Source organism: Cervus canadensis, chromosome 12, assembly GCF_019320065.1.
Source record: "Cervus canadensis isolate Bull #8, Minnesota chromosome 12, ASM1932006v1, whole genome shotgun sequence".
Taxonomy (NCBI): domain Eukaryota; kingdom Metazoa; phylum Chordata; class Mammalia; order Artiodactyla; family Cervidae; genus Cervus; species Cervus canadensis.
The window spans coordinates 60,381,810-60,406,529 of NC_057397.1; the positions used below are offsets into that span (position 1 = coordinate 60,381,810).

General features: G+C 39.8%; 1 protein-coding gene across 2 annotated transcripts in view; it reads left to right on the forward strand.

Moving 5' to 3' along the window:
- The first annotated feature begins 1,239 nt into the window (after positions 1-1,239).
- ANKRD46 (ankyrin repeat domain 46) overlaps positions 1,240-24,720 on the forward strand; it is a 32,746-nt gene continuing 9,265 nt past the window's right edge. The window contains exons 1-3 of one of the 2 annotated variants that reach the window (XM_043483746.1): positions 1,240-1,384; positions 21,278-21,373; positions 23,906-24,243. In XM_043483746.1, the coding sequence (XP_043339681.1) occupies positions 23,933-24,243 (311 nt within the window). In that variant the 5' untranslated portion in view covers positions 1,240-1,384; positions 21,278-21,373; positions 23,906-23,932. Of the gene's footprint in view, positions 1,385-14,214; positions 14,258-21,277; positions 21,374-23,905; positions 24,244-24,720 lie in introns of those variants that run through there. The other variant, XM_043483747.1, reaches the window with a different exon arrangement.

The following is a 24,720-nucleotide window of genomic DNA, read 5'->3' on the forward strand; positions in this document are numbered from 1 at the left end:
ACAGCAAATATACTTCTCACCACCCACCATCTTTATAGTTTTGGCAAGACATGTTGCATTTCCTCTAGGAACTGTAAAAAGTGGGATGTGAGTATTCAAACCCTTTTTGAAAAAACTTAGGTTTGTATTAGAGCAGCTAGTTGCTATTACTAATACATTCTTACCTGAAAGCCAGCAACTATTAATTGATGCTTACAACTCTTGGTAGATCATGGCATCTGATTCCATCGCTTCATGGCAAATAGATGGGGGAAAAGTGGAAACAGTGGCAGATTTTATTTTCTTGGGCTCCCAAATCACTGCAGATAGTGACTGCAGCCACAAAGTTAAAAGACTCTTGCTCCTTGGAAGGAAAGCTATGACAAATCTAGACAGTGTATTAAAAAACAGAGACATCGCTTTGCTGACAAGGGTCCATATGGTCAAAGCTATGTTTTTTCCAGTTGTCATGAACGGATGTGAGAGTTGGACCATAAAGAAGGCTGAGCACCAAAGAATTGATGCTTTTGAATTGTGGTGCTGGAGAAGACTCTTTAGAGTCCCTTGGACTGCAAAGAGATCAAACCAGTCAATCCGAAAGGAAATCAGACCTGAATAGTCTTTGGAAGGACTGATGCTGAAGCTGAAGCTCCAATACTTTGGCCACCTGATGCGAAGAACTGACTCATTGGAAAAGACCCTGATGCTGGGAAAGATTGAAGGCAGGAGGAGAAGGGGAGCAGCAGAGGATGAGATGGTTAGACATCATCACCAACTCAAAAGACATGAACTTGAGCAAACGCTGGGAGACAGTGGAGGACAGAGGAGCTTGGTCTGCTGCAGCCCACGGGGTCACAAACAGTCCGACTGGACTTAGAGAATGAACAACAACAACACAGCTCTTGGTAAGACTCTCCTTGCCTGTGAAGCCTTCATTTAGCTGAGGGGTGGGATATTTGTTTAGAAAAAGACTTGAAAAGTACAACATGATCCTGGACTCAGACCTATGGAAACTTTTTCAGTTTTTTTTTTTTTCTACTCTCTTTTTATTATTATTTTTTTCATTTATTTTTATTAGTTGGAGGCTAATTACTTCACAATATTGTAGTGGGTTTTGTCATCCATTGACATGAATCAGCCATGGATTTACATGTATTCCCCTCTTCTCCCCCGCAGCAGTTTTCGTACTTTGCTTGATGATTCAGAGCTGGTCGAGCCGCCAGTGCGACTTCCAGCCTCAAGGGGGAGCCCCAGCCGCGGCGCAGTGAGGCCGCTCTGGCCAGCAAGGGCCCCGCTCGTCTCAGTGGCCAGCCCGTCCCCTCCTCTCCGTCTGCTGCCGTCGCCTCTGCCGCGGTCGCCGGGAGGAAGGTGGTGCTGCTGCCGCCGTTCCTCGACTGACTGGCAGGTACTTGGGCCTCGGCCCGCCGGCAGCCCCGGGATGAAATCCACTGACACCTCCCCCCGATGGCCCCGAAGCACCGGAGGGCCCGGCTTGGGGCCTGGCCTAGGGACCGGAGAGGCGAGGCCGCCCGCGGAGAACCAGACCCGTGGTGGCCGGTCTCGGGTCTGTGCTGCCCGGGGGAGCGGGGAGGGCCGGCGCGGGCTCTGGGGGCTGGTTTGAGGGTAGCGGCCGCGCGGCGGGCGTGGCCGGGGCGGGCGGCCTGGCGGGGGCTCGCGAGGTCGACGGTCCGAGCCGGAGCCCCCCGGGCCGGCGTCCCGTCACTCCGCCAGAAAAGGTGCCTTGTCTCGGCCTCGGCACGGACAGTCTGCGGCCAGTTACTCGGAACCCGCAGTCCAGGCGTGAAGAGAAGCTGCTGAGATTTGAGCGAACTGTCCCGATATCACATGGCCCCGGGTACCCGGGTTCAAAGACAGGACTGCTCCTAATTAAACGTGCAAAGCAGGAGGCAGATCATCTTGCAATACAGGGCTTTGCCTCGAGAAAATGACATTTATTCTTTAAAACGGCCCACGGTGCTTAGAATTGGCTACCGAATATAACGAAAGGGAAAAAATACATCATTTAATAGCATCACTTCTCATTCTAAAGAATGAGAGCGTAAAGAACTCGGATAGTGGGGTGGGAATTATAGTAAGAGCAGTCTTCAATGCTTACTATATGTCATTGTGCTGGATGCTTTAAGTCGTATTGTGTCTATATTTAATCCTTGTAGCAACAGCAGTGGGTACCATTTCCATATTACAGATAAGGAAACTGAGGCACAGAGTCTAAAGTAACTTGTCCAAGGTCAAACAGCTAGTAAAGGATTTGAACCTCATCTCCTTACTCCAGTGTTCCTGCTTGTTATCTATACAAACCTATTCCATAAGACTTTTGTTTGCTTATCAATTTGACTTGTAATAGGTTGGTACAAAAATAATTGCGATTTTGGACCATGAATTTTAAATCATTGTAACTAGGTGCCAGCACATCGTTATTAATCAAAATAGAAACCATTACAATCAACATATTTTTGCCAATGAAATATAAGTTTGTTTATTCCTATAGCGTAAAAGTGCATACTTTGGGATTCCATAAACTCTTGGGAAGCATTTTCTGCCTCCTACTGGTTGTGGGTGCGTTTTGCCTGCAAAAAGTTGTCAAGATGCTTAAAGAAGGGGTAGTCACTTGGTGAGAGGTCACGTGACTATGGCAGATGAGGCAAAACCTCATAGCCCAATTTGTTCAACTTTTGAAGTGTTGGTTGTGTGACATGTGGTGGGGCGTGGTCATGGAGAAGAACTGGACCCTTTCTGTTGACCAGTGGCAGCTGCAGGTGTTGCAGTTTTTGGTGCATCTCATCGGTTTGTTGAGCATGCTTCTCAGATGTCATGGTTTCGCCGGGATTCGGAAAGCTGTAGTGAATCAGACCTGCAGCAGACCACCGGACAGTGACCATGACCTTTTTTTGGTGCAGGTTTGGTTTTGGGAAGTGGTTTGGAGCTGCTTCTCAGTACAGCCACAGCGCTGGTTTTCACTGGTTGTCATATACAGTTGACTTTTCATTGCATGTCACCATCCAGTTGAGAAATAGTTCATTGTTGAATAAGAGCAGATGACACTTCAGAATGATGGATTTTTTTTTGATTTGTGGTCAGCTTGTGAGGCACCCACTTACTGAGCTTTTTCAGCTTTCCTATTTTCTTCAAATGCCAAACAACTGTAAAATGGTCAACGTTGAGTCCTTTGACAACTTCTCATATGGTGGTAAGAAGATCAGCTTTGATAATGACTCTCAGTTGGTTGTTGGCCACTTCCGATGGCCACCCATTACACTCCTCATCTTCAAGGCTCTCATCTCCTTTGCAAAACTTCTTGAACAACCACTACATGTACGTAGTTAGAAGTTCCTGGTCTAAATACCTTGTTGATGTTGCAAGTTGTCTCCCTGCTTCTTTACAACCCATTTTGAACTTGAATAAAAAAAGAAAAATCGCTCAAATTTGCATTTTGGCTAATGTCATTTCCATAGTTTAAAATAAACATAAAATAAACAACAAGTAATAAGTCATTAGCAAAAAACATAAAGCAAGAAATGCATGTTAAAATGATGTATAACAAAACCACATTTATTTAAAAATGTATTCCAGTATCATATGGCCAGTTTCAACAGTGTAAAATTGCAGTTACTTTCACACCAACCTAATAGCTTGAACTGATTTCCCCAAGGTTTAATTTTCATGGCTAAATGCAAGTATCCTGTACCAACTCCTTTTTAGCTTAAAAAGGGAGTTTAATTAGAAAAATGTTTGCTTATTAAGGAGTATGGTGATAATAAAGTTAAGCATGGACTAGGGCCCTCACACTCTGATACAGTTTGATTTGAAGTAGGGTTTATTTGGTTGTTAATGAGCTTCATTACTTTTCATCATTGTTTGCATTTTGATACCATCTTTAGTGAATTCACTTTGCCTTTGCAATATTATGACAGTAATGCTAAAGGGGAATGAAAGATTTGTCCATGTGATGAAGAACCCACCTGCCAATGCAGGAGACATAAGAGACGCGAGTTCAACCCCTGGGTCGGGAAGAGCCCCTGGAGTAGACCATGGCAACCCACTCCAGTATTTTTGCCTGAAGAATCCCATGGACAGAGGAGCCTGGCAGGCTTCATAGGGTCCATAGGGTTGCAAAGAGTCAGACATGACTGAAGTGACTTAGCACGCAAGTTAATATTTTAGAGGATGTAGGAAAGACATTTGAAAGACTGTAGTAAAGAGGAATTAAGAAATTTGGGGTGTGTTATTTAGAGCAAATTGTATTACTTACTATATGGAAGAGAAAGGCATTTCCAGTTCCTGTAAAGTGGTATTTCCCATTGTGGAAAGAAGTTGGATACTATAGTGTGCTAAATCACTTAGCCTTATCAGGATTTAAGAGTTTGCATATCCAGCACTCCTGTAGCAGATGTATCTGGAGTGCCTCCCAGAGCCAAGCATGGTTCTGATCCCTGGAGATGCAAGAGGAACAATACAAAACAGAATTCCTGTCCTCCTGGGGCTAACATTCCACTGTGGAAAGGTGGGGCTGGGGATGATAAATAAAATACTTTTTAAAAATTAAAATCTATCCAGTCAGGTGGTCATAATTGTTTAGAAGAAAAACAAAGCAGTGAAGGTGGATAGGGAGATCCAGGGAAGGAGCAGAAGCAGTTTTGAAATAAGGAACAGCTTCGTAGAGAAGGCTTTTGAATAAAACCTGAAGGGGTCAGAGACAGCCTTGCAGCTGTGTAGGGGTCAGGTGCACCGGGCAAGGGCACAGGCCCCGAAACCGCCAGGCTTGTTGGGGGACCAGCGGGTTTGAGCAGAGGAAGGGAGGGTGAGGTAAGGTCTAGAGCTCATCTCTCCTGGTGAAGACCGTGGCCTTTCCCCTGAGTGAGCAGGGAGGTGGTTGAAAGAGGAGTGGGGGGACTTGACTTAACAGGTGTAAAGGACCACTCTGGCACCTGTGTTCAGAACGGATAGTAGGAGCAAGGATGGAAGCAGGGAGCCCAGTTAGGTTGGGTCAATATCCAAATGAGAGATGATGGAGTTTAGACCCAAGTGGTAGCAATAGTATAGTAAGAAGCTGTCGTTCTCTAGGTATGGCTGACGGGATTTGCCGATGGATTGGATGTGGAGTATGAGAGTAAAAGAGGGAAGGATGATGCAAGGCCTTTGGCCTAAGCTAGTGGAGGGATGAAGTTGCCCTTTACTGCCATGGGGAAGACATGAGGATGAGAGAGATGGGGAGGTTGGTGGAGCAGGAATCAAGTTCAGTTTTAGACTTGTCAGGTTTGAGATGCCTGTTGAGGTGATGTTTTATGAGACTGGAGTTGAGTGGAAAGGTCCCAACTCAAAATAGAAATTTAGGAATCATTAGCAAATAGGTAGTATTTCAGGCCTTGAGATTATATGGGATCTGTTCTAAAGAAGTGAGGATTGAACTCCGGGACTTTCTTTGAATGTTCAGAGGTTGGAACCACAAAGGAGACTGAGAAGAAGCCTTTGATTTGACATGTCACAAGATGAGGACTATGACATGAACTTTGGACTTAGCAATGTGACGATCACTGGTGTTGATGCAAGAGTACTCTAAGAAGAGTGGGAGAGAAAATCTGATTGGTGTGGTTGGAAGAGAGAATCGAGGGAAAGGGATTGGAGTTGGCTAGTATGGACAGCTTTTTAGAGGAGGTTAGCTGTAAACTCTTTATTTGAAAGCACTGCAGTTGTCCTCACAGTAAATAATTTTATTTCTAGCTCCACCTATTTAGCAGTCAGACTTGGATCACTTTATCATTGATTGGTGAAAGTAAAATAGCTATACTACTATACTGAAGATGATAATGTATTATTAACCTCCAAAACCCACACGCACAAAAGCTTGTCCTTTTTACATAATTCATTTCAGAGCTCATAAAAGCCCTTTGGTGAAAGATGTTCCTTTGTCACTTATTTTTGTTCTTACCTCAGATTAAAATAAAGGTGCTACAAACTGTTCATTTAAAACAAACTACATGCTCAAGAAGGTTGAAAACCAAGATTTATTTTGAAATATGCCTTTTATCTCAACATGTGTTTAGGTTCTTGTTTCTGCCCTCAATAAATTATTGCCCAAACACAAAATAATCTACAAGGTATACAGTATATACCAGATTTACACCATCTTTACTGTGGCTATAAACTCTTTCTATGGTCTTGTTTTGTGCCTTTTCCATAGCAAGTTCAGCTCACAGTTGCATAGTAAAGGTTTAAGGTGATTAAATTATTTTGAAGTTTAGGATTATATCTACTGATTTTTTTAATCCATTAGTTTTATCTGGAAGATGATGTGTCCTTCAGTCTACAGATGGAAATCTTTTTTTAATTTGAGGGAAGTATTTTCTTAAGTTTGTCTTTTTTTGTTTTCTCATTTTTTTCCCCTCTGGCAATTTTTCATGGGTTGGCTCTGTTCTCTAGTTGTCATAATCATTTCACATGTCCTTGTACACTTTTCTTTTGCAGAGTTTCTTAAATTAGGCCTTTCCATCACTGATTTGATTTTTTGTGATATTTGTTATGTTCTTTACTGCTTACAGGGGCATCCCTGGTGGCTCAAACGGTAAAGAATCTTCCTGCTATGTGGGAGACTGGGGTTCATTCCCTGGGTTGGGAAGTTTCCCTTAAAGAAGGGAATGGCAACCCACTCCTGTATTTTTGCCTGGAGAATCCCATGGACGGAGGAGCCTGGCAGACTGCAGTCCATGGGGTTGCAAAGAGTGATACACAACTGAGTGACTAACACTTTCTCTGCTTACAATTTGAATTTTAAATTTTCTTTTATGTTTTTATCTAATTCATAATCTTTTTTTAATCCCAGTTTCCATATGGTACTTTTTTCCCCCTATAACCTGAGTTCTTAATTTTTTTTATATTCCTAAGCCAGATGTTTTCTTTTTTTTCATTTCTTGTAAGTATTTTTCTCTGTGCAGAGCTAATGAGCCTCTTATGTTGCAGGGTTTTTCATTAACTCTGTTCATCCTTTAATAATGGAAGAACTTTTGAGATTGTCACTATAGAAATGTCATACCAAATTTGTTCCATACCATTCTACTAAAGACTTTTGTAGATTTCTTACAAGGAAAATTAATGAGAATTAGATTTTGTAAAGGATTGTATTGTGGTGTTTGAAAAAGATTTACCTATTTAAAGTTATTTTCAGTATTATTAGAACCTAAATTTATGGTTTATATCTTTTTAATAAAGTCCCATTTTCCAAACCAGCCTACACACTTAAGAATGATCAACTTACATCTTATGCATAAAGTATATATAATATATAAATCAAATCAGTGACAAAAGAATAGCTAATTTCCAAATTAAATAGATGCTTGTTCCTTTTTCCAGCTTCATTGAAATATTATTGACAAATAAAAATTGTATGTAGTGTTTATGCAGTCTGATTTTTTAAAAGGCGTACGGTGTGATGATTTAATATTTTAATAAATTTGAAATGATTGCCCAGTCAAGTTACAATTAATACATCCATCACCTCACATAGTTACCTTTGTGTGCACATGTAATGAGAACACAAGATCTGCTCAGCAAATTTCAAGTACACAGTACATACTATTGCCTATAATCATCCTGCTGAACATTAGCTCCATGTCATGAGTGAAAGTTTGTACCCTTTGACCAACACCTTCCCATTTCCCTCTCCCTCAGCCCTGGCAGCCTCCCTTCTGCTCTCTGGTTCTGTGAGTTTGACTCTTTCAGATTCCACATCACATGTAAGTGAGATCATTCAGTATTTGTCTTTCTGTGTCTGACTTATTTCTCTTTGCGTGGTGTCACCCAGGCTCATTCGTGTTGTCACAAATGGCAGGATTTCCTCCTTTTTGTGGCTGAATAATATTTCATCGTGTAATATATATACCACATCTTTCTCGTCCATTCCTCTCTCAGTGGACACATAGGCTGTTTTCATATCTTGGTTATTGTGAATAATGCTGCAGTGAACATGCAGGTATCTCTTGGAGATAAGATTTCATTTCCTTTGTATATATACCCAGAATTCTAGAACTTGAAGGAGTGTAGGACTTGAAGAAGAACTTGTTCTTTTTTAAGTGCTGTTCAGTTTTTCTAGACCTCTTTGTTCACTGCAGTATTTAGTAACCTTATATAATTTAGCTTTTGATTTGCCAGTAATTATTAGAGAAAGAAAACAATTCTAGACTAAAATATGTTCAATAAAGATAGGCATACACCCATTTGATTAAAAAAATTTGATGATTTTTTTGTTCCCAGCTCTTGGTCACGTAGCCATAAACACACATATGCCAAAGAAATACTGATGCTTCTGTGTATTCACAGGACTATCCAATAAGTAGTACTTTTGACAGATTTATGCAATTGAAGACAATCAATCAAAAGATATGTGCACATTGTTATTTAGGGATGGTGCCAAGTCATTCAGAAGCAAATGCAAGAACACACATGATTTATTTAGCTATTTTTTCCACATTAGGTCTCCATTAAATTCCTCTGCTGTATTTTACTTTAAAGAAGTCTTAGTTGTGGCATGCAGGATCTTTAGTTGTGACATGTAGGATCTAGCTTCCCAAGCAGGGATCGAACCCAGGCCTCCCGAATTGGGAGCACAGAGTCCTAACCTCTGGACTATGGGGGAAGTCCCTGTTTTACTGTTTAACGTAAGTGTATTAAAACTAGCTAAGAAACCTGTATTTTCGCTTATGGTGTCTTTTTTTCTTTAGTCTAAGTTAAAAAAATTTTTTTAAATGTCCTGGGTGTGGCATTGTCAGAACGGTTTAGGCATTCTAACTTGGTGGCATTTTTAGCCCTAGTATGTTTTTTTCCAAGAGCCAGATGGCACTGATTCTTTCATTTAAATCTCTTCCTGCCACTTCCCCATTTGGGGCTGTGTTTGCCTCTTGGTTGTTTTTCTTAAAAACAGAACAAAAACTGGTATTGTCTGTGTTTTCCCCACAGTGAGCTTATTTTTATCTCATCTATTCAGATTGTCTGTTCAACTTGTGCTTCAAGTTATCTCCTTGGTGAGCGCCTAGAATTTACCCAGCTTCAGTCTGCCTCCTGCTTGCTGTGCTATTTATTCCATTTAAAAATGAGATTTCTTAGACCTTAGTTAATTCAGCTTCTTGAAGAGAGTTAGATATCATTGCTCCCACCCTTCATTTGATCTTTGTCTTTTGCTGAAACATGTAATACAAGCAGTATTTTTTCCTTAGAAAGCAGTGGCAGAAGCACACAGCAATAGGAATCAAGTGGTAATGACCACTTTAGGTTCAAGGTAAAGGAAGTGTTAGTTGCTCAGTCATGTCTGACTCTTTGTGATCCCCCAGACTGTAGCCCGCCAGGCTCCTCTGTCCATGGGATTCTCCAGGCAAGAATACCGGAGTAGGTTGCCATTCCCTTCTCCAGGGGATCTTCCCGACCCCGGGATTGAACCCTGGTCTCCTACATTGCAGGCAGATTCTTTTCCCTCTGATCCACCAAGGAAGTAAGACTTTAGGTTCTGTATCATTTAAATATTTGGTTGTAACGGAAAACCTAATTTAAACTGTCAGTAGAAAAGGGACTTTATTGATGCCTGTATTTGAAAAGTCTGTAGTTCGTATGAGCTTTGTGTGAGGTTTAGTCAGGGTCTGGCTCTGTGTCCCCATGTGCTTCCATCTCCAGCACCCCCACCTTTCTCTTTATCTGTTTCTCTCTCCCTCTGTCCCTTCTGAAATCCGTGTCAAAATGACTAAAGCAGTTTTAGATGTTCTGTTTACACCTTATTATCAGAAAAAAAGAATATATCACTTTAATATATATCACAGTAAGTAAAGGGTCTTATTGGACTGAAGTATGTCTACTTCTAGATAAAACCACTGCATAAGAACCTAGTGTAGAGGACAGGGAACTCTGCTTAGTGCTCTGCAATGACCTATATGGGGAAAGAGTCTAAAAAAGAGTGATATATGTACAACTGATTCACTGTGCTATAACATTGTATAAATAAATCAACTACACTTCAATAAAAATTAATTAAAAAACAATAAACCACCACAGCTAGAAGAATGTACTATGTCACGTGTTGCATGGCTTGGAGTCAGGGCTTATTTCCTCAGAACACACTTACAGACAGCCAGGAGTGATAGTGCTGGGACCATGGGACAGTTTTTCTGTCCTTTTCCTACCTCTTTGGTATGAACGGTATGCAGCCACTTGTGTGCACCACAGTGGCACTGGGCCTCCGAGAGGATGAAAAGCACAGTTAGCTTTGGCCAGTTTGTAAGATCTTCAGCCTTTATGAGACCTGGTTCTGAACTCATTGTTGGTGGCAGGTTGGAGGCAGCTGTGTGGAGGAGTAAGCATGTGGGAGGAGGAATGGAGAGCAAAAACAAACCCTTCTCCCAAAATAAGCTTAGAGCAAAAATTCCAAAATGAATGAGAAAAGATCCAGTGTCAAGAAAAATCCATCCAGCAATGTTGCATTGGAACACAAACTCAGCCCTAGTGTAAGTAATTGTAGGAAACTATCCAACAAAGTTATTTTTCCTTTTTTTATTGAACTATGATTGTTTTAAATGTTTTGATTTAAGAGGTACAGCATATCAGTTCAGTATTTTTGCAAATTATATTCCATTACAGGTTATTACAAGATAATGGCTATAATTCCCTCTTCATACAGTATATACTTGTTTCTCCACCAAAGACTTTCAATTGTCCTTATGCTCAAGTAGAGAAAGCACTTGCATTTATTAAAAATGTTAAATTATGAAACAAAAAATAACAAGAGCAGATGGAGATGACAAAATTAGAACTCTTAGAAGTGAAAAAGTACAGTAGTTGAGGGTTTTTTTGTTTTTGATGTGTGATAAACTTACTCAATCCAGCCAGAGATGATAAATCAATTAGAAGATAGTGCTGAGAACTGTACCTAGAAGCTACAGCATAGAAAAGTTTTTTTTTTTTTAAAAGAAAAGCATAAATTGAGTTTCCAGCATATATCTAGTAGGAAGATATGATCGAAAAGCAGTAGTTGAAGAGGTAAGTGAGAATTCCCCAGAATTCAAGAGGCCATGGTCCTTAGATTATAAATGATAAAAACTCAGAATTCCAACAGGATAAATAAATCCTCCTAAATAAATCCCAGTGAAACTGTTAACATTAAGGATTAAGTGAAAGTTTTTAAACCAAAGGAAAAAAAAGACTTATGCAACAATTAGACTAAAGCAGATGTCTTCTAGCAATAATAGATGCCAAGAAGCAGTGGAATGATAGCCTCAAAATGCTGAGGGAAAGTAACTGGCAGCTACAGCCTTGTAATCACATGAACTATTATTCAAGAATAAAGTAAAAATAAAGCCACTGTCAGAAGACTGAAAGAATGTACTGCTTATAGATCCTCACTAAAAGAATTGAAGGATGAACTTCAACCAGCAGAGTGAGGCATGGAATTTTTTTTTAAAAAGAGTGGTCTGATTGATAAAATGTTGATAATTTAGTTAACCATTCTTTTTTTTTTTTTTTACATTTTTTTTTTTTATTAGTTGGAGGCTAATTACTTCACAACATTTCAATGGGTTTTATCATACATTGATATGAATCAGCCATAGATTTACACGTATTCCCCATCCCGATCCTCCCTCCCACCTCCCTCTCCACCCGATTCCTCTGGGTCTTCCCAGTGCACCAGGCCAGGGCACTTGTCTCATGCATCCAACCTGGGCTGGTGATCTGTTTCACCATTCTTTAAAAAAATTTTTTAAGGTAAAATCTGTAGACAACAATCATGAAATGGAATGGTCTTGAGACCTTAGTCACTGACCACTCTTTCCTGTGTTGGTGACAATGGCCTGGTAGGTCTTTGGGCAGTCTATAAAAATAGTTCCACAGGAAAGTGGTACAGAGTTTTGCCAGCCTCTAGTCCTGTTTCTGAAAGATACCATAGGCTCTGAGTACGCAGATGTAATCTGAGCCAACTCACAGATCTGCCCTTTCACTAGGAGAGGCTGCATGGGGGCCGGTCTCAGTCAGAAAGAGGATTGCTGTGACTCCTTGTCCACTTGGAATTACTGTTCCACTAAGGAAGCTACCAGGACTGCTGACTCCATCCGGCTGTATAGTCCTGGCATTTCCTACTTCTTGCCCCACAGCTTAGGTTCCTAAGTGGCAGCACAAGGCAAGCTCCAGCCAGAAAACAAAACTTCTGCTTGTAATCCTATACTTAGTTTATCCTCCTAAGCTGGGTTAAAAAAAAAAAAACCTAGTGGGGAAAAATTCCGTATTTCTCTTTCTTGAAACTAAAGCCATTTCTAAGCATGTAACTCACTACATTCTTGGGGTATCAAAGATGTGTCCCCAGAATAGGTTACCCACAGTCCAAAGGAGAGACAGCAGGAAAAGAACCAAAGGCTCCCTTTAAAGCCTTAGACACTCAACTCTCTTACTAAAACTCTGCACTTTCTTCCTACGTGTTAGTCACAGAGATGGGGTGGGGGAGGTCCACCGCCCCTCAAGGCCTGGGCCGTGGCTAGTGGAGGGCCTTGGTGAGGGCTCTGGAGCCCTCAGGGTGTAGTTCCCAGTCTGTTCCCTGGGCCCTCCAGCTCACCTGCTGGGTGAGCTGGAGGGCCTCCAGGAGAAGGCCTGAACCTGCCTCTTACCTCACTCTCCACTTGACAACCACCACACCATCGACCCTGGGCTGAGTTGCTTCCCTAATGGTCCCTCATTGACAGTTACTTGTGAGCAGGGTCCACTGTGGTGCTGACCAGACCTCTCTTGGGTTGTGTAGCTTAGGGAGTGTCCTATTCTGCCCTTTGTCACTAGAATGGGTGTTTTATATTAAGGATGCCACATACACTAGCTTCCATCTAGCACGTAATTCAGAGCATGAATAGGAGCAGGTTATAGGAGAACTGTGAAAACCTGCTACGTTGAAGATGTGCCTTGTATTTCTCCCATAGATCATGAATAAGGCTAGAACCCTAGAGGTGAGGGTTGACATGCAAAGTTACAGCCTCTCTGGTTTTCAGTATCGTCTATAAACCTGGGAGCTTGGGTTAGATAATCTGTTAGGTGATCCTAGATCACCCTTCAGCTGTAAACGTTTCACAGGAATACTCCTAAGAACTCAGTCTTTTGCTTTCAGATGATTTGAGGTGAAGTCTGGTTAAATTTTGTGTACTATTTAGAAAATAAACAATAATTTATGAAAAGTTATAATTCCTATATTTTAAAATAACACCAAATAAATAAGAATGTCATTTTTGTAGCACTTTAACAATTCTGTGTATATGAAGTCTGATATCAGAGGTGGGCCTAATGAGGTTTCGGTTTTTTAAAAGGCCTGGAATCATATTTATGCTGTTTATTTGCCTAGTAAGCTCTTCTCCCTTCTCCTACCCTGGCTGCTTTGCCTGGCTTATGGGATCTTAGTTCCTTCGCAGGACCAGGGACAGAAGCAGGCCCTTGACAGTGAAAACACCAAGATCCAACCACTGGACTGCCAGGGGATTCCCCTTCCTTCCTCCCTCCTCCCTTTCTTTTCCTTCTTCCCTTTCTTTCTTTTCTTTCTTCTTTGAGGTATAATTGACACACATTATATTAGGTAAGCTTTTCTTTTCTAAGGAAAATTGAAGTTCATCCCAATTCTGAACAGTTTCAAAATTAGTAAGAATGACAATAAGTGACTGAGATGAGACAAAGGAAAACCAGAGGCCCTCGTTCTGGCTTTACACCGGTGCTGCTGCTGCTGCTACTAGACGCTCAGGTTGCTTTTGAAGCCCAGGTGGGCCACAAGGTGGCACCACTAGGTCATGTAAGCAAAATACGGCGGTAGCTAGGAAAAAACTTTTTTAAAAAAATCAAATAACCTTATTGCAAAAGTAATATAATACACTTCACATTGATCTCCCAGTACTAATTTCATGTCTTTATTTTATTACTACACATTGAAAATGGGAAATTTCAGTGGGAAGAAGTCCCTTGCTAAGAATTTTTAACATGGCAAACACAGTAAAAATTTTTAGAAAATACTAAAAGGCATCAGAATAAAATATCTAAGATAATATTCTCTTTGTGAAAAATTTAATTTTTATCTACATTAAGTCAATATTTTTCTGAAATTTGAATTGTAACTAGAAAACATTTTTTTTGGCTGTACCAGGCAGCATGTGAGCTCTCAGTTCTGAAACCAGGGATTAAACCCACGTCCCCTGCATTGGGAGCATAGAGTCTCAACCACTGAGTTGCCAGGGAAGTCCCACTGAATTTTAATAATTTAAAAATAATGGTAAGTAATATAAATATTTCAGGATATATATTTTAGAAATTCTTGTTTGGTTTCTTGTGATTTCCTGATGGAGAAATAAAAATTAAGGCAAGTATTTTCTCACTATCCCAACAAGTAAGAAATGCTTGAGAATATTGAGTCCAGGAACACAGTTACTTCCTGTAAGTGGAAAACACTTCCAAATATTTTAATTTTTCTTACTCTTAAAAAAATTTAGTGTGAGATGATTGCAAAGAGTTTATCAGAATGATATGTGCTAGACTGACACTTCTTGCCAAGTAAGAAACATTTCCAGATATTTATTGTTTTGCCACAGTTTAAAAAGTTTACTTCTAGTGAAATGATTCTAAGAGTTAATTCAGAGTGTGTAGGCTAGACTAATGTTTCCTTTTATATGACCTTTGATGAAAAGATTTGCTAAAAACTAATTCATTATATTAAAAAGAATCTTATGAAAACAAACTTAGGGACTTAGTTTTTTCACCTATAAAAATGTGAATAATGATATCGGTAGTACTTACCATATAGGTCTTTTTCATGAGGACTCAGTACTAGAAAAATACTTAAACAGTGCCTGGAGTATAATAACTTGATAAATGTTAAACATGTTGCTAAGCAGTTGTTTGCAGAGTAATAGCAAGCATACAAATAAATAATTTTGCCCTTTCGTTATAAATAATACTCATAACATAATAAATATTTATAAACATAAATTCTTTGTTCCCTAAGAATATCACCTAAGTAATACCTGATTAGCCCACTTTTAATTATTATCAATATATGAGCTTATGCACAATGTACTGGCCTTTCCTAAAGGAGCGTTCTCTAATTCACACATTTGAAATTAACCTCCCCTTTACTGCAGTAAAAGATTTTTAATAATGAAGTAATTGATAACTTGGCATTGAAGAAATCACAAAATTAAAAAATTTTAGACAGTTAAATTCAACTTGGAAATACCATAAAATGTGTATGCTCCACAAATTTAAATATAAACTAAAATTATATCTGTGGTGAGTCCAGCTCTATCTAAAAAGTACTTTTTTGAACTTCTATTGATCATTTTGAGCCTTGGAAGTAAAATTCAGAAGGCTCTACTTTTAAACTTCCTCCTTTAAGTATTCTGCACTGAAATAGCCTGAAATGATGTGTGCGTGCTAAGTTGCTTCATTCTGACTCTTTGTGACCCTATGAACTGTAGCCTGCCAGGCTCCTCTGTCTGTGGGATTCTCCAGGCAAGAATACTGGAGTTTGTTGCCATGCCCTCCTCCAGGGGATCTTCCCAACCCAGGGCAGGGATCAAACCTGAGTCTCGTGCATTGCAGGCAGACTAAAAAGCAGAGATCTCACTTTGCCAACAAAGGTCTGCATAGTCAAAGCTATGGTTTTTCCAGTAGTCATGTACAGATGTGAGAGTTGGACCATAAAGAAGGCTGCGCACCAAAGAATTGATGCTTTTGAATTGTGGTGCTGGAGAAGACTCTTGAGAGTCCCTTGGACTGCAAGGAGATTAAACCAGTCAATCCTAAAAGGAGATCAACCTTGAATATTCATTGGGAGGACTGATGCTGAGGCTGAAGCTCCAGTACTGTGGCCATCTGATGGAAAGAGCTGACTCATTGGGAAAGATCCTGATGCTGGGAAAGATTGAGGGCAGGAGAAGGGGGCAGCAGAGGATGAGATGGTTGGATGGCATCACTGACTAAATGGACATGAATTTGAGCAGACTCCAAGAGAGTGAAGGACAGAGGGGCCTGGCAGGCTATAGCCCATGCTGTCGCAAAGAATTGTATCCAAGTTAGCGACTGAACCACAACAGCAAAAGGACCCTAAATCTAACTTAGTTTAAGGTGAACTGTAAATAAGAATCTTGGAAGTTTCATAGTGAGCAAAGCAAGCCTTGCATTAAGATTGCTATCACAGTAAACCATTTGCCAGTAAGAAATGAAGCTGGTTCCATAGCCTTTCATTATAGTCAGGTTCATCTGTGTCACATTTTTTAAATACATTGCCTAAAAACTTATTGTGATAGTCAAATTTTGTCCAAAAATATTATTTAAAAATTCTCTTAGACTATCTTCATTTTGACTGATTTACAGTGTCAGTGAATTTGAATCTGTGTAATAATTGGAAGACTGTAGGGTGGATTCTTTTTTAATATGCTAGGAAATTCAATAATAAAATTATGGTACATCCAAACAATAGAATATAACTATTAAAAATAATGTAGAAGACTGGTAGCATGGAAGCATGTTCACAATATAATAAATTTAAAAGTTTAACGTTAGTATGTATAGTATGAAGTAAACATTCATTCATATAGAGAAAAAAGCTGTGAGACTGTAACATCAAAATATCAATGATAGTTACTTCTAGTTGTTAGGATTATGGTAACTTACTTTCTTCTCTTTGTTCATGTTTATTTTCCTAAGAATTTAACAATGAACTATAGAACTAGTCATAAGAAAAAATGTTACTTCAAAATCCTGTTATAGTGAACTTAATTGAGTGTACATTCAGCAAAGAATTACTGGATTCCCCCATGTCTGGGTTTCAAGAAACCATGTGCCAGGCACTGTGTAATCTGCCAGGATACACAGACAGGTCAGGCCCGTTTTTGTCTTCTTAGAGGCATGGTCTGTCAGGAATTTTAAAAACAGTTGTAAACAAGCAGCAGAGCTTTGTATAAACCATTTTCTCCTGATTATCTTAATAATTGTATAGAAGCTGCATGGCATTTTGTAAATCTTATAGACTAAATTTGAAATCCACTCTGACACTTAATAACAAACTTAGACACGTTAAATTTTCTAAGTCTTGGAAATTATCAAGACCACTCTATTAGAGAAATATGGAGCTTCCAAGGGGAACTCAGTGGTAAAGGATACCCCTGCACTGCAGGTTCAATCCCTGAGTCAGGAAGAGCCCCTGGAGAAGGAAATGGCAACCCACTCCAGTAGTCTTGCCTGGGAAATCCCACGGACAGAGGAGCCTGCTGGGCTGTAGTCCGCGGGGTCACGAAAGAGTCGGACGTGACTTAGCGACTAAACAACAACATTAGAGAAATATAGCTGCTGAAGATAAATAGACGGAGAAATACATTCCCTGTGTTTTGGGACAGAGTTTGAAGACTGCTCACAGCTCACTTTCTCTTACATGGGGCTTGTTATCGCCTCGTCTAATGTCTGCGGATCCTGCATTGCTTAGGTTTTAAGAAAGGTAATTTTAAAGTGCAAGCAGTTAGGATTTAATAAATTCATTGGGCATTCTTGTTTTATGGTTCTTTGAGATCATTTTATGTTTTAAAAGTAACTGTATCCTTCTAAAAGGATAAGAATAACCAGGTATGGTATAGTGAATCTAGATTTGGGGGTTCCATTTACTGAATGTCATTCTCAGTTTTAGTACTTGCCCTTGACATCAGAAAATGCAGGCAATAAGATCTGATAGCACATCTCTTCAGGTATGCCATTTTTCCTTGAATTTTGTTGACTGTTTGGAACTTGCTTGTGTAGGCATAAGGCTGTCAGTCCATTTGAACCAAGAATGTAGCATTTGGTCTTCCCTTTCCCAGTGACTTTTCAAAATGAAAAATAAATCAATACATTATGTATGGTTGGTGATATTGGATATAGAAGACCAATTTAAAGTTGTGGTATAGTAAATATATGTTAAAATAGAGCATGTTTTCTTCACTATTTGTTAACCATCAAGAATACTTAAAGCTGTTGAGATTGACCTAAAATTAAAATAAAACAATAAAATATAAAAGAAAAAAGAGTATTAACTAGAACTTTATTATCAAGTTGGCGACTCACAAGCTTTCACTGAAACCTCCTTACTGTTTGTTATGTGGGTTTATACAAGCGCTGTTTGGCTTTAGGAGCTGTTATTACTGAGATCTGGGTGACTGCCTTGTCCCAGAGAATGAGTGACTCCATCTTCATGAAGTTTCCTGGGCAGAACCATAGAGCATGGAGTTGGAAGTTTTAAAGCTAAGCTATACCAGCCCTCTAAGACCTGACCCCCAGAGTCCTCCTTCTAACAATCCCAGGGAGTTGGCCTCTGAACCAGTCGTTGAACATTGTCCCTTAGGAATCAAAACTAGGCCATGGTGAACAACCTGAGGACTTCCTGGGGCTTGACTATTCCCACTATTGGCTGTTTTTGTCATTTTTCCTCTGCGAGGAGGAACCAGTTCTTGTTTTCTTTCTTTGAGGTCTTTATTCCCCACTAGAGGTCACCCACTTGTTAGAAACTGCTGTGTTAACAGGGGATCAGTGCTCTATGCAAGCTAGAGTACAGTTGAGGACTGGTCTCAGAGCTGTGCCCAGCCTCGGGAGGGTGGTAATTTACATTTTGGGTACTTGAGTCATATAGCTATTGCGTAGCTGACGTGGGGCTCAAACCTAGGTGTTCCAGTTCCAGATACATTCTGGGTGGGGCAGCCAAGCCCTCTGAACCTCTGACTGTAGGGAAGCTGCCTCTGGAGTCCTATACACTCCTGAAAGCAGCCCCTGGCAGCAGTCTGACTGCATCGCGTCTCTCTCGGAGACCTCCTGCGTTGCCCACCTCTAAGGCTGCCTGCAGTATGCCCACATCCTTTCACAAGGTGACAGACTCAGCCTTCCGTGAGTCTTGAAATATATCACACATTAATGCCTCTAACTCTACTTGTGAAATGGTTCTTATGACACATTCCCTTTGGTAGATACCAGGGCTTCCAGCTGAGCCCTTCCACATGGTGAGTTCTACAAATTCTTCCATAAATAACCTCTTACTCTTCTAGCACCCAGAGAAATGACCTCAAAGAAGACCTTTCTTTCTCCTGTTTTTTTTCCTTACATGGGGAAAATGAATACCTTCGGTCCCTGGTCCTGTGGAGGAACTCAGATCCCATGAGCCAGGCAAAGCGACCACGGCAGGAGAGGGGAGAGCTTACTAGGCAAATAAATAGCAGGAATATGACTCCAGGCCTTTAAAAAATCTAAACCTCATTAAGCCCACCTTTGATATCAGACTTCAGATACACAGAATTGTTAAAGTGCTACACAAATGACATTCTTACCTATTCATTTATTCAGTGTTATTTTAAAATACAGGAATTACAACTTCTTGTACTACAGTTTTACTCATATGTTATCATGAGGGAGACTGACTGAATGGCACACAGGATCTCACTGTATTATTTCTTACAGCTGAAGCTGAATGTACAATTATCTCAAAAAATTTAACTGAAAAAATCTCTAGTCCTCTTCACCCTTCGGACGACAGTTAATATATATCCTGATTTTTATTCATTTCTATTATTTTGAGGGGAAGCTATTAATAGCTTTCCAGTGATTTATTTAGGATCTTTGACATTTTCTTGGCAGGTTTCTAATAAGTAAGTCTAATGCATTTATATAACATTTAGTTTGAAATCGTAAATTTACAATTTGATCAAGTTTTATTTTCTTATGGGTCCTTGTCATATCAAAAGAAACTGGCGGAAAATAGTCTTTCTTGTGAATTTAAGGAAACATTTGAATTACTTAGGGGTGCATAACTATATAATCTATAATTCTGTCTCCAATCACAAAGCAGCAATTGTCCTTTTCATAATGTTGGGTTGACCAAAAAGTTCATTCAGGTTTTCTCGTTAAGATTGTACGGAAAAACCCGAGCAAACTTTTTGGCTAACCCAATATAAATGTTAAAAACTTCAAAATAACCCCTGTACCATTTTAACATTGAAAAAGGCAGATTTTATATTAATATATTAGAGGCTTTGGTCATGAACACTCAGCTCCAGTGGGCAGGACAAGAGACTCAGAAAATAGTAAGCTTTGGGTGAACACAGATTATTTGTTCAAGGAAATCAATTGAGTGGCTCACTGATAAATGAAGTTTGTCTAAACTGGTATTACAGACTCAGAAAACTAGGGAACAGTCGAGAAGGGTGGATGTTTTGAGTATTACTGTGTCATCATGGTATTTGCTGAGCTATTACGGGACTGGTCCTCACATGCAGTTTGTCAGCCCTTGTCTTCACTTCCAGCCTCAAACTGATAGCCTTTATGATACAACCTAACTTACATTGGTAAAGGGAGCTTCCTAAAATGCCACTGATTACTTTCCTATATAAGTTTACTTACGGGGACTTGATAACAGCATGAATGACTAGTAAAAGTCATGAATTTCAGCTGGAGCTATAAATTTGGAATTTAGACTTTACTTTCCAATTTTACCACTTTGCATGGTATCTAGAACATTTTTGGCACACAGAAATGTTTGCCTAGCAAATTACTATTGATTTTTTGTGGTCCATACTTCCTGTCCATAACCTCCCTCCCTTCCATGTTCCTTCAAGAGGAGAGAGTGGTCAAAAAGAAGACTCTGGAAATGTCTCTCAGTGCCCTGAGGGGAAACCTGAGGGGATCCCGGTGAAAGCGCAGAGATAGGGTACCACCCAGGTGCGAGAGGGGTGAGGTCAGGCAGGTGGAAAAGACTGCAGTTAGATCTTAGCCAGTTTCCTTTCACACTGAAAAGAAAAGATGGGGGAACAATCTCAGAGGAGATTTAAATTAAGTATACCAGCATTCAAGACAAATTAGAAATTTTTTTTTTCTTAAATGTACCTATTTGGTTTAACATAAATATTGGATTGTTTTTACTTTTTTCCCCCCACTGCAAATAGCATTTTATTTCTGAAAATTGCCTTGGTGGGCTAACCTGAGATGCAGCCACCATTTCTAATGTGAAGAATATGCATTTCAAATTCTAGTAAGTTCGAGCGAATTTTCACAGTCCAGTGAGTTTTCTTCACTGCTGGTGGCACATTATCAGACTCTTTCGTCTTTCTGACCGTGTTTGTGGGCTCCTTTTGCCACTTTATTACTCCTCAGTGGCTTTGCCAACTTTATAAGTTGATGCCTTACCCATAGATTTTCTAGAAAGTATTTACAGGTCCCTCTGCATTGTCTTGGTTTAGTAGGACAGCAGGTCCTTTGTTATAACTGAATTTTCTCTTTACTGTAGATCCTTGCTGGCACCTTTCTGGATATTCTGGTGAACCTTGTTAAGAATTCAGAGAAACTGTCACGTGACAAAGAAAGATCCAGTCTTAAGGCTTACGTGAGTATTTTCTACTGTGGACTTCTTCATAATATGCGAAAACTTCAGTGAACTGTGGTCTTGATTTTGGGTATATTCAGTTCTGTGACCAAGATGAAAAATGTGATCTATCGTTAGACTTTAGGCTTATTAAATTTAGAGGTTAGTAGTTTCTTAAGGACACAGAGAAATTCACAAAATATACCATGCTTATTCTCATACAAAAAATAGACAAGAAAGTCTTGCCCTTTTTACTGAGCCAATATTCAAAAGAATCCCAGTCTGAAAACCACAAGAATTCTTACTGTGTTTGAACCAAAAAACATAGTGTTTTTTTGGTTCAAAAACACCAAGTAGATTGTTTTTCATTATCTATTCTTAGAGAATTTAACCAAAGCACATTACCTCTTGAAAAATCCTTGATACGTGGTATTTTAATTTTTTAAGACGTTTGTGATACCTCTGTCTGTTTTTATGATCCAGTTAATGAATACTATAGGGGAAAATAGGGAGATTACCCTTGAAAGAGAATTTTGGACTGTTTTTTGAGTAACATCTTCCCATTGGGTTACTTTGTTTTGAAGGTATTATATAGTATCATAATCTGAAGTTTATCTTATCTTGATTTCTGTAATTCTTAATCATAAGCAAATTTCCCCCTTATTTAGAGTTACCCTTAACAGCTCCTTCTCACCCTTCATATCTGTGTTAATTATATCTAGGATATCCCCTCCAGTATGCCCCCTTCTCTCTGCCACTGTATTAGATCAGGTTATCCTCATTTCTTGCTTGGATTTCTACAATAACTTATTGATTGATCTCCTTGTCTCCAGTCTTGAGCCCCTCCGATCCAACCTCTTTATATTGCCAACAAAATCATCTTTCTGAAAGAATGATATACTAAGACTATGCCATTTCCTTGACTTAGAATGCTTCGGTGACTCCTACTAAAATCAAGTATAGTAAATCTTACCATGGACTTATTAGGAAGATTAAATAAAATTCATTAAAAGCCTTTAATGCAGTGCCTGGCTCAGAACAGGCCCTCAGTCTGTGTTACTGTCTCCCCTTTGCCCCCATGGCAGCAGCAGAGCTTAACATGGCCCAGGACCAGAGGGGCAGTGGCTCTGTGGGAAACCAGGCTAAAAGGAGTACCGGCCAAGAATCTCACCAGACTCCAGAGCCAGGCTTTCCTGAATCCCTGTGAGGTTAGGCACAATAGATTGATCTAGCATCCAATTCCATCTGTGTTCCAGAAAGACTTTGCCTGGTAAATTACAAGCCAGCTCATCTGTGACTAAGCTTTTGTAACCTTAGGAGCCATCTTTACAAACACAGCAGTCTCTGCCTTTGTTTTCTTCTTTTGGTTTGTTTTCTCTTTAAGTCCTTAGTAAAGTTTCTTTTGTCAGGCTTTAACTTTTTCTTAAATGAATCAAGGAAGAGATGGTTGCAGGTGGGGTGGAGATGCACACGCCTGCATGCACACTGAGAGACCCAAGAGATTGCTGGGGGCTGGGAGTGTCAGTGAAAGAGGTGTGGACAAACCTATTGGTGAAGTGAGTCTACTCAGATGGGTGCAATATTAGCATGGACACAGCTACTCCCATGGAGACCTCATCTCTCCATCTTCACACAGTGGGAGTTTGGCAAAATCAGTAGCTAGATAACCATAGAAAAAAGCAGAATAGGAGCAATACTGTAAAAAAGATGGACATTCTCAATTTCATGATAGGCCTGGTTTTTAAATTTAGTTTGCTGCTTTCCTTAGGTTTTCTCTTTTATTAAAATTTGACCTTTGTGCTCTAAACAGCATTTGAAAGTGAAAGTGATAGTCGCTCAGTCGTGTCCAACTCTTCGTAACCCCCTGGACTGTAGCCGGCCAGGCTCCTCTGTCCGTGGGATTTCCCAGACAAGAATACTGGAGTGGGTTGCCCTGCTTTCCACCAGGGGACCTTCCCAGCCCAAGGATCGAACCCACATCTCCTGCAGTGGCAGGCAGTTTTTTTTACCCGCTGAGCCGTCGGGGAAGCCCCAAACAGCATCGAGCAGGTCCTTATTGAGTGTGAATTAAGTTAATCGTTTTTTTCATGCTGATTGAGTTAACTTTTGAGTACGTGATTCTGTTTTACAGTATAGAATATCTCAAGTATAATAAGAAAACAAATATACGAAAGAGAACTGCTGTGTGTGTATGTGTGTGTGTGTAGGTAGTTCTTTGAAGTTTAAGGAACTTACCTTCTGACACTGTAATAAAGCTAAATCTAAGCACTTATGTCTTGCTTTACTTTAAAAATATCTCAGTCTTTTTATATGATGAAAAGTGAAATAGGGCTTTATGATAATTTAATTGCAATTTTGATCCAGCAGATATGGGAAAAATTAGACATTTTAATGGAAAATATAATTGATAACTCTGATGTTGTTTCTGTTTGGTGAAGTAATTTATTAGAGGCAGGAGACCAAGGATAAGAAATAGTACTTTTCTAAATGACTTCACTGTCTTGATTTAGTTCGGCTTCTCTGAATCTCAACTCACCTCATGTTTCTTTACAGGCACATTCCATCCACCACATCTGAACAATGTCCTACGTTTTTGTAAATGATTCTTCTCAGACTAATGTACCCTTGCTACAGGCCTGTATTGATGGAGAGTTTAACTACTCCAAGAGGCTTTTGGAAAGTGGCTTTGACCCAAATATTCGTGACAGCAGGGGCAGAACAGGCCTTCACCTTGCAGCAGCCCGAGGGAATGTAGACATCTGCCAGTTGTTACATAAATTTGGTGCTGATCTCCTGGCCACTGATTATCAGGGAAACACAGCTCTTCATCTCTGTGGCCATGTGGATACTATTCAATTCTTGGTTTCCAATGGACTCAAAATTGATATTTGGTAAGTTCTGTGGTTTTTGAAGTCTCGTCACTTCTTCCCATTAGCCTCTCAACCGGTAATCTAATCTTGGAATCTATTGATTTTGTTTCCTCATTGATCAAGTGTAGTGACAAGTTCAGAAAGGTATTGAGGACAATGAGTGAGGGAACAAGAGCCTGACTTCTAGATTTGTGCTGAAGCAGTGTAAATTTTTCTATGAAAATAGTGGCTAGGTTCTGCTGCTAATTAATTATGTATTACAAGACAAGGGAAAAAGAAGAACTAACATTTGTTGAAAATCTGTTATGACCTGGGCACCGCATTTACTGTGTTAGCTCATTGAATCTTCAGAATGAATAGCTCTTAAGTATTCGTTTTATAGACAAAATAGTTGAGACAAGAATTCTGGGTTAAATGACTTAACGCAGTTGGAATTTAAAACTAGTTCCACCTGGTTCCAAAGCTTGTTTGCCTTCTGTCGTGTAATATACCATGCTA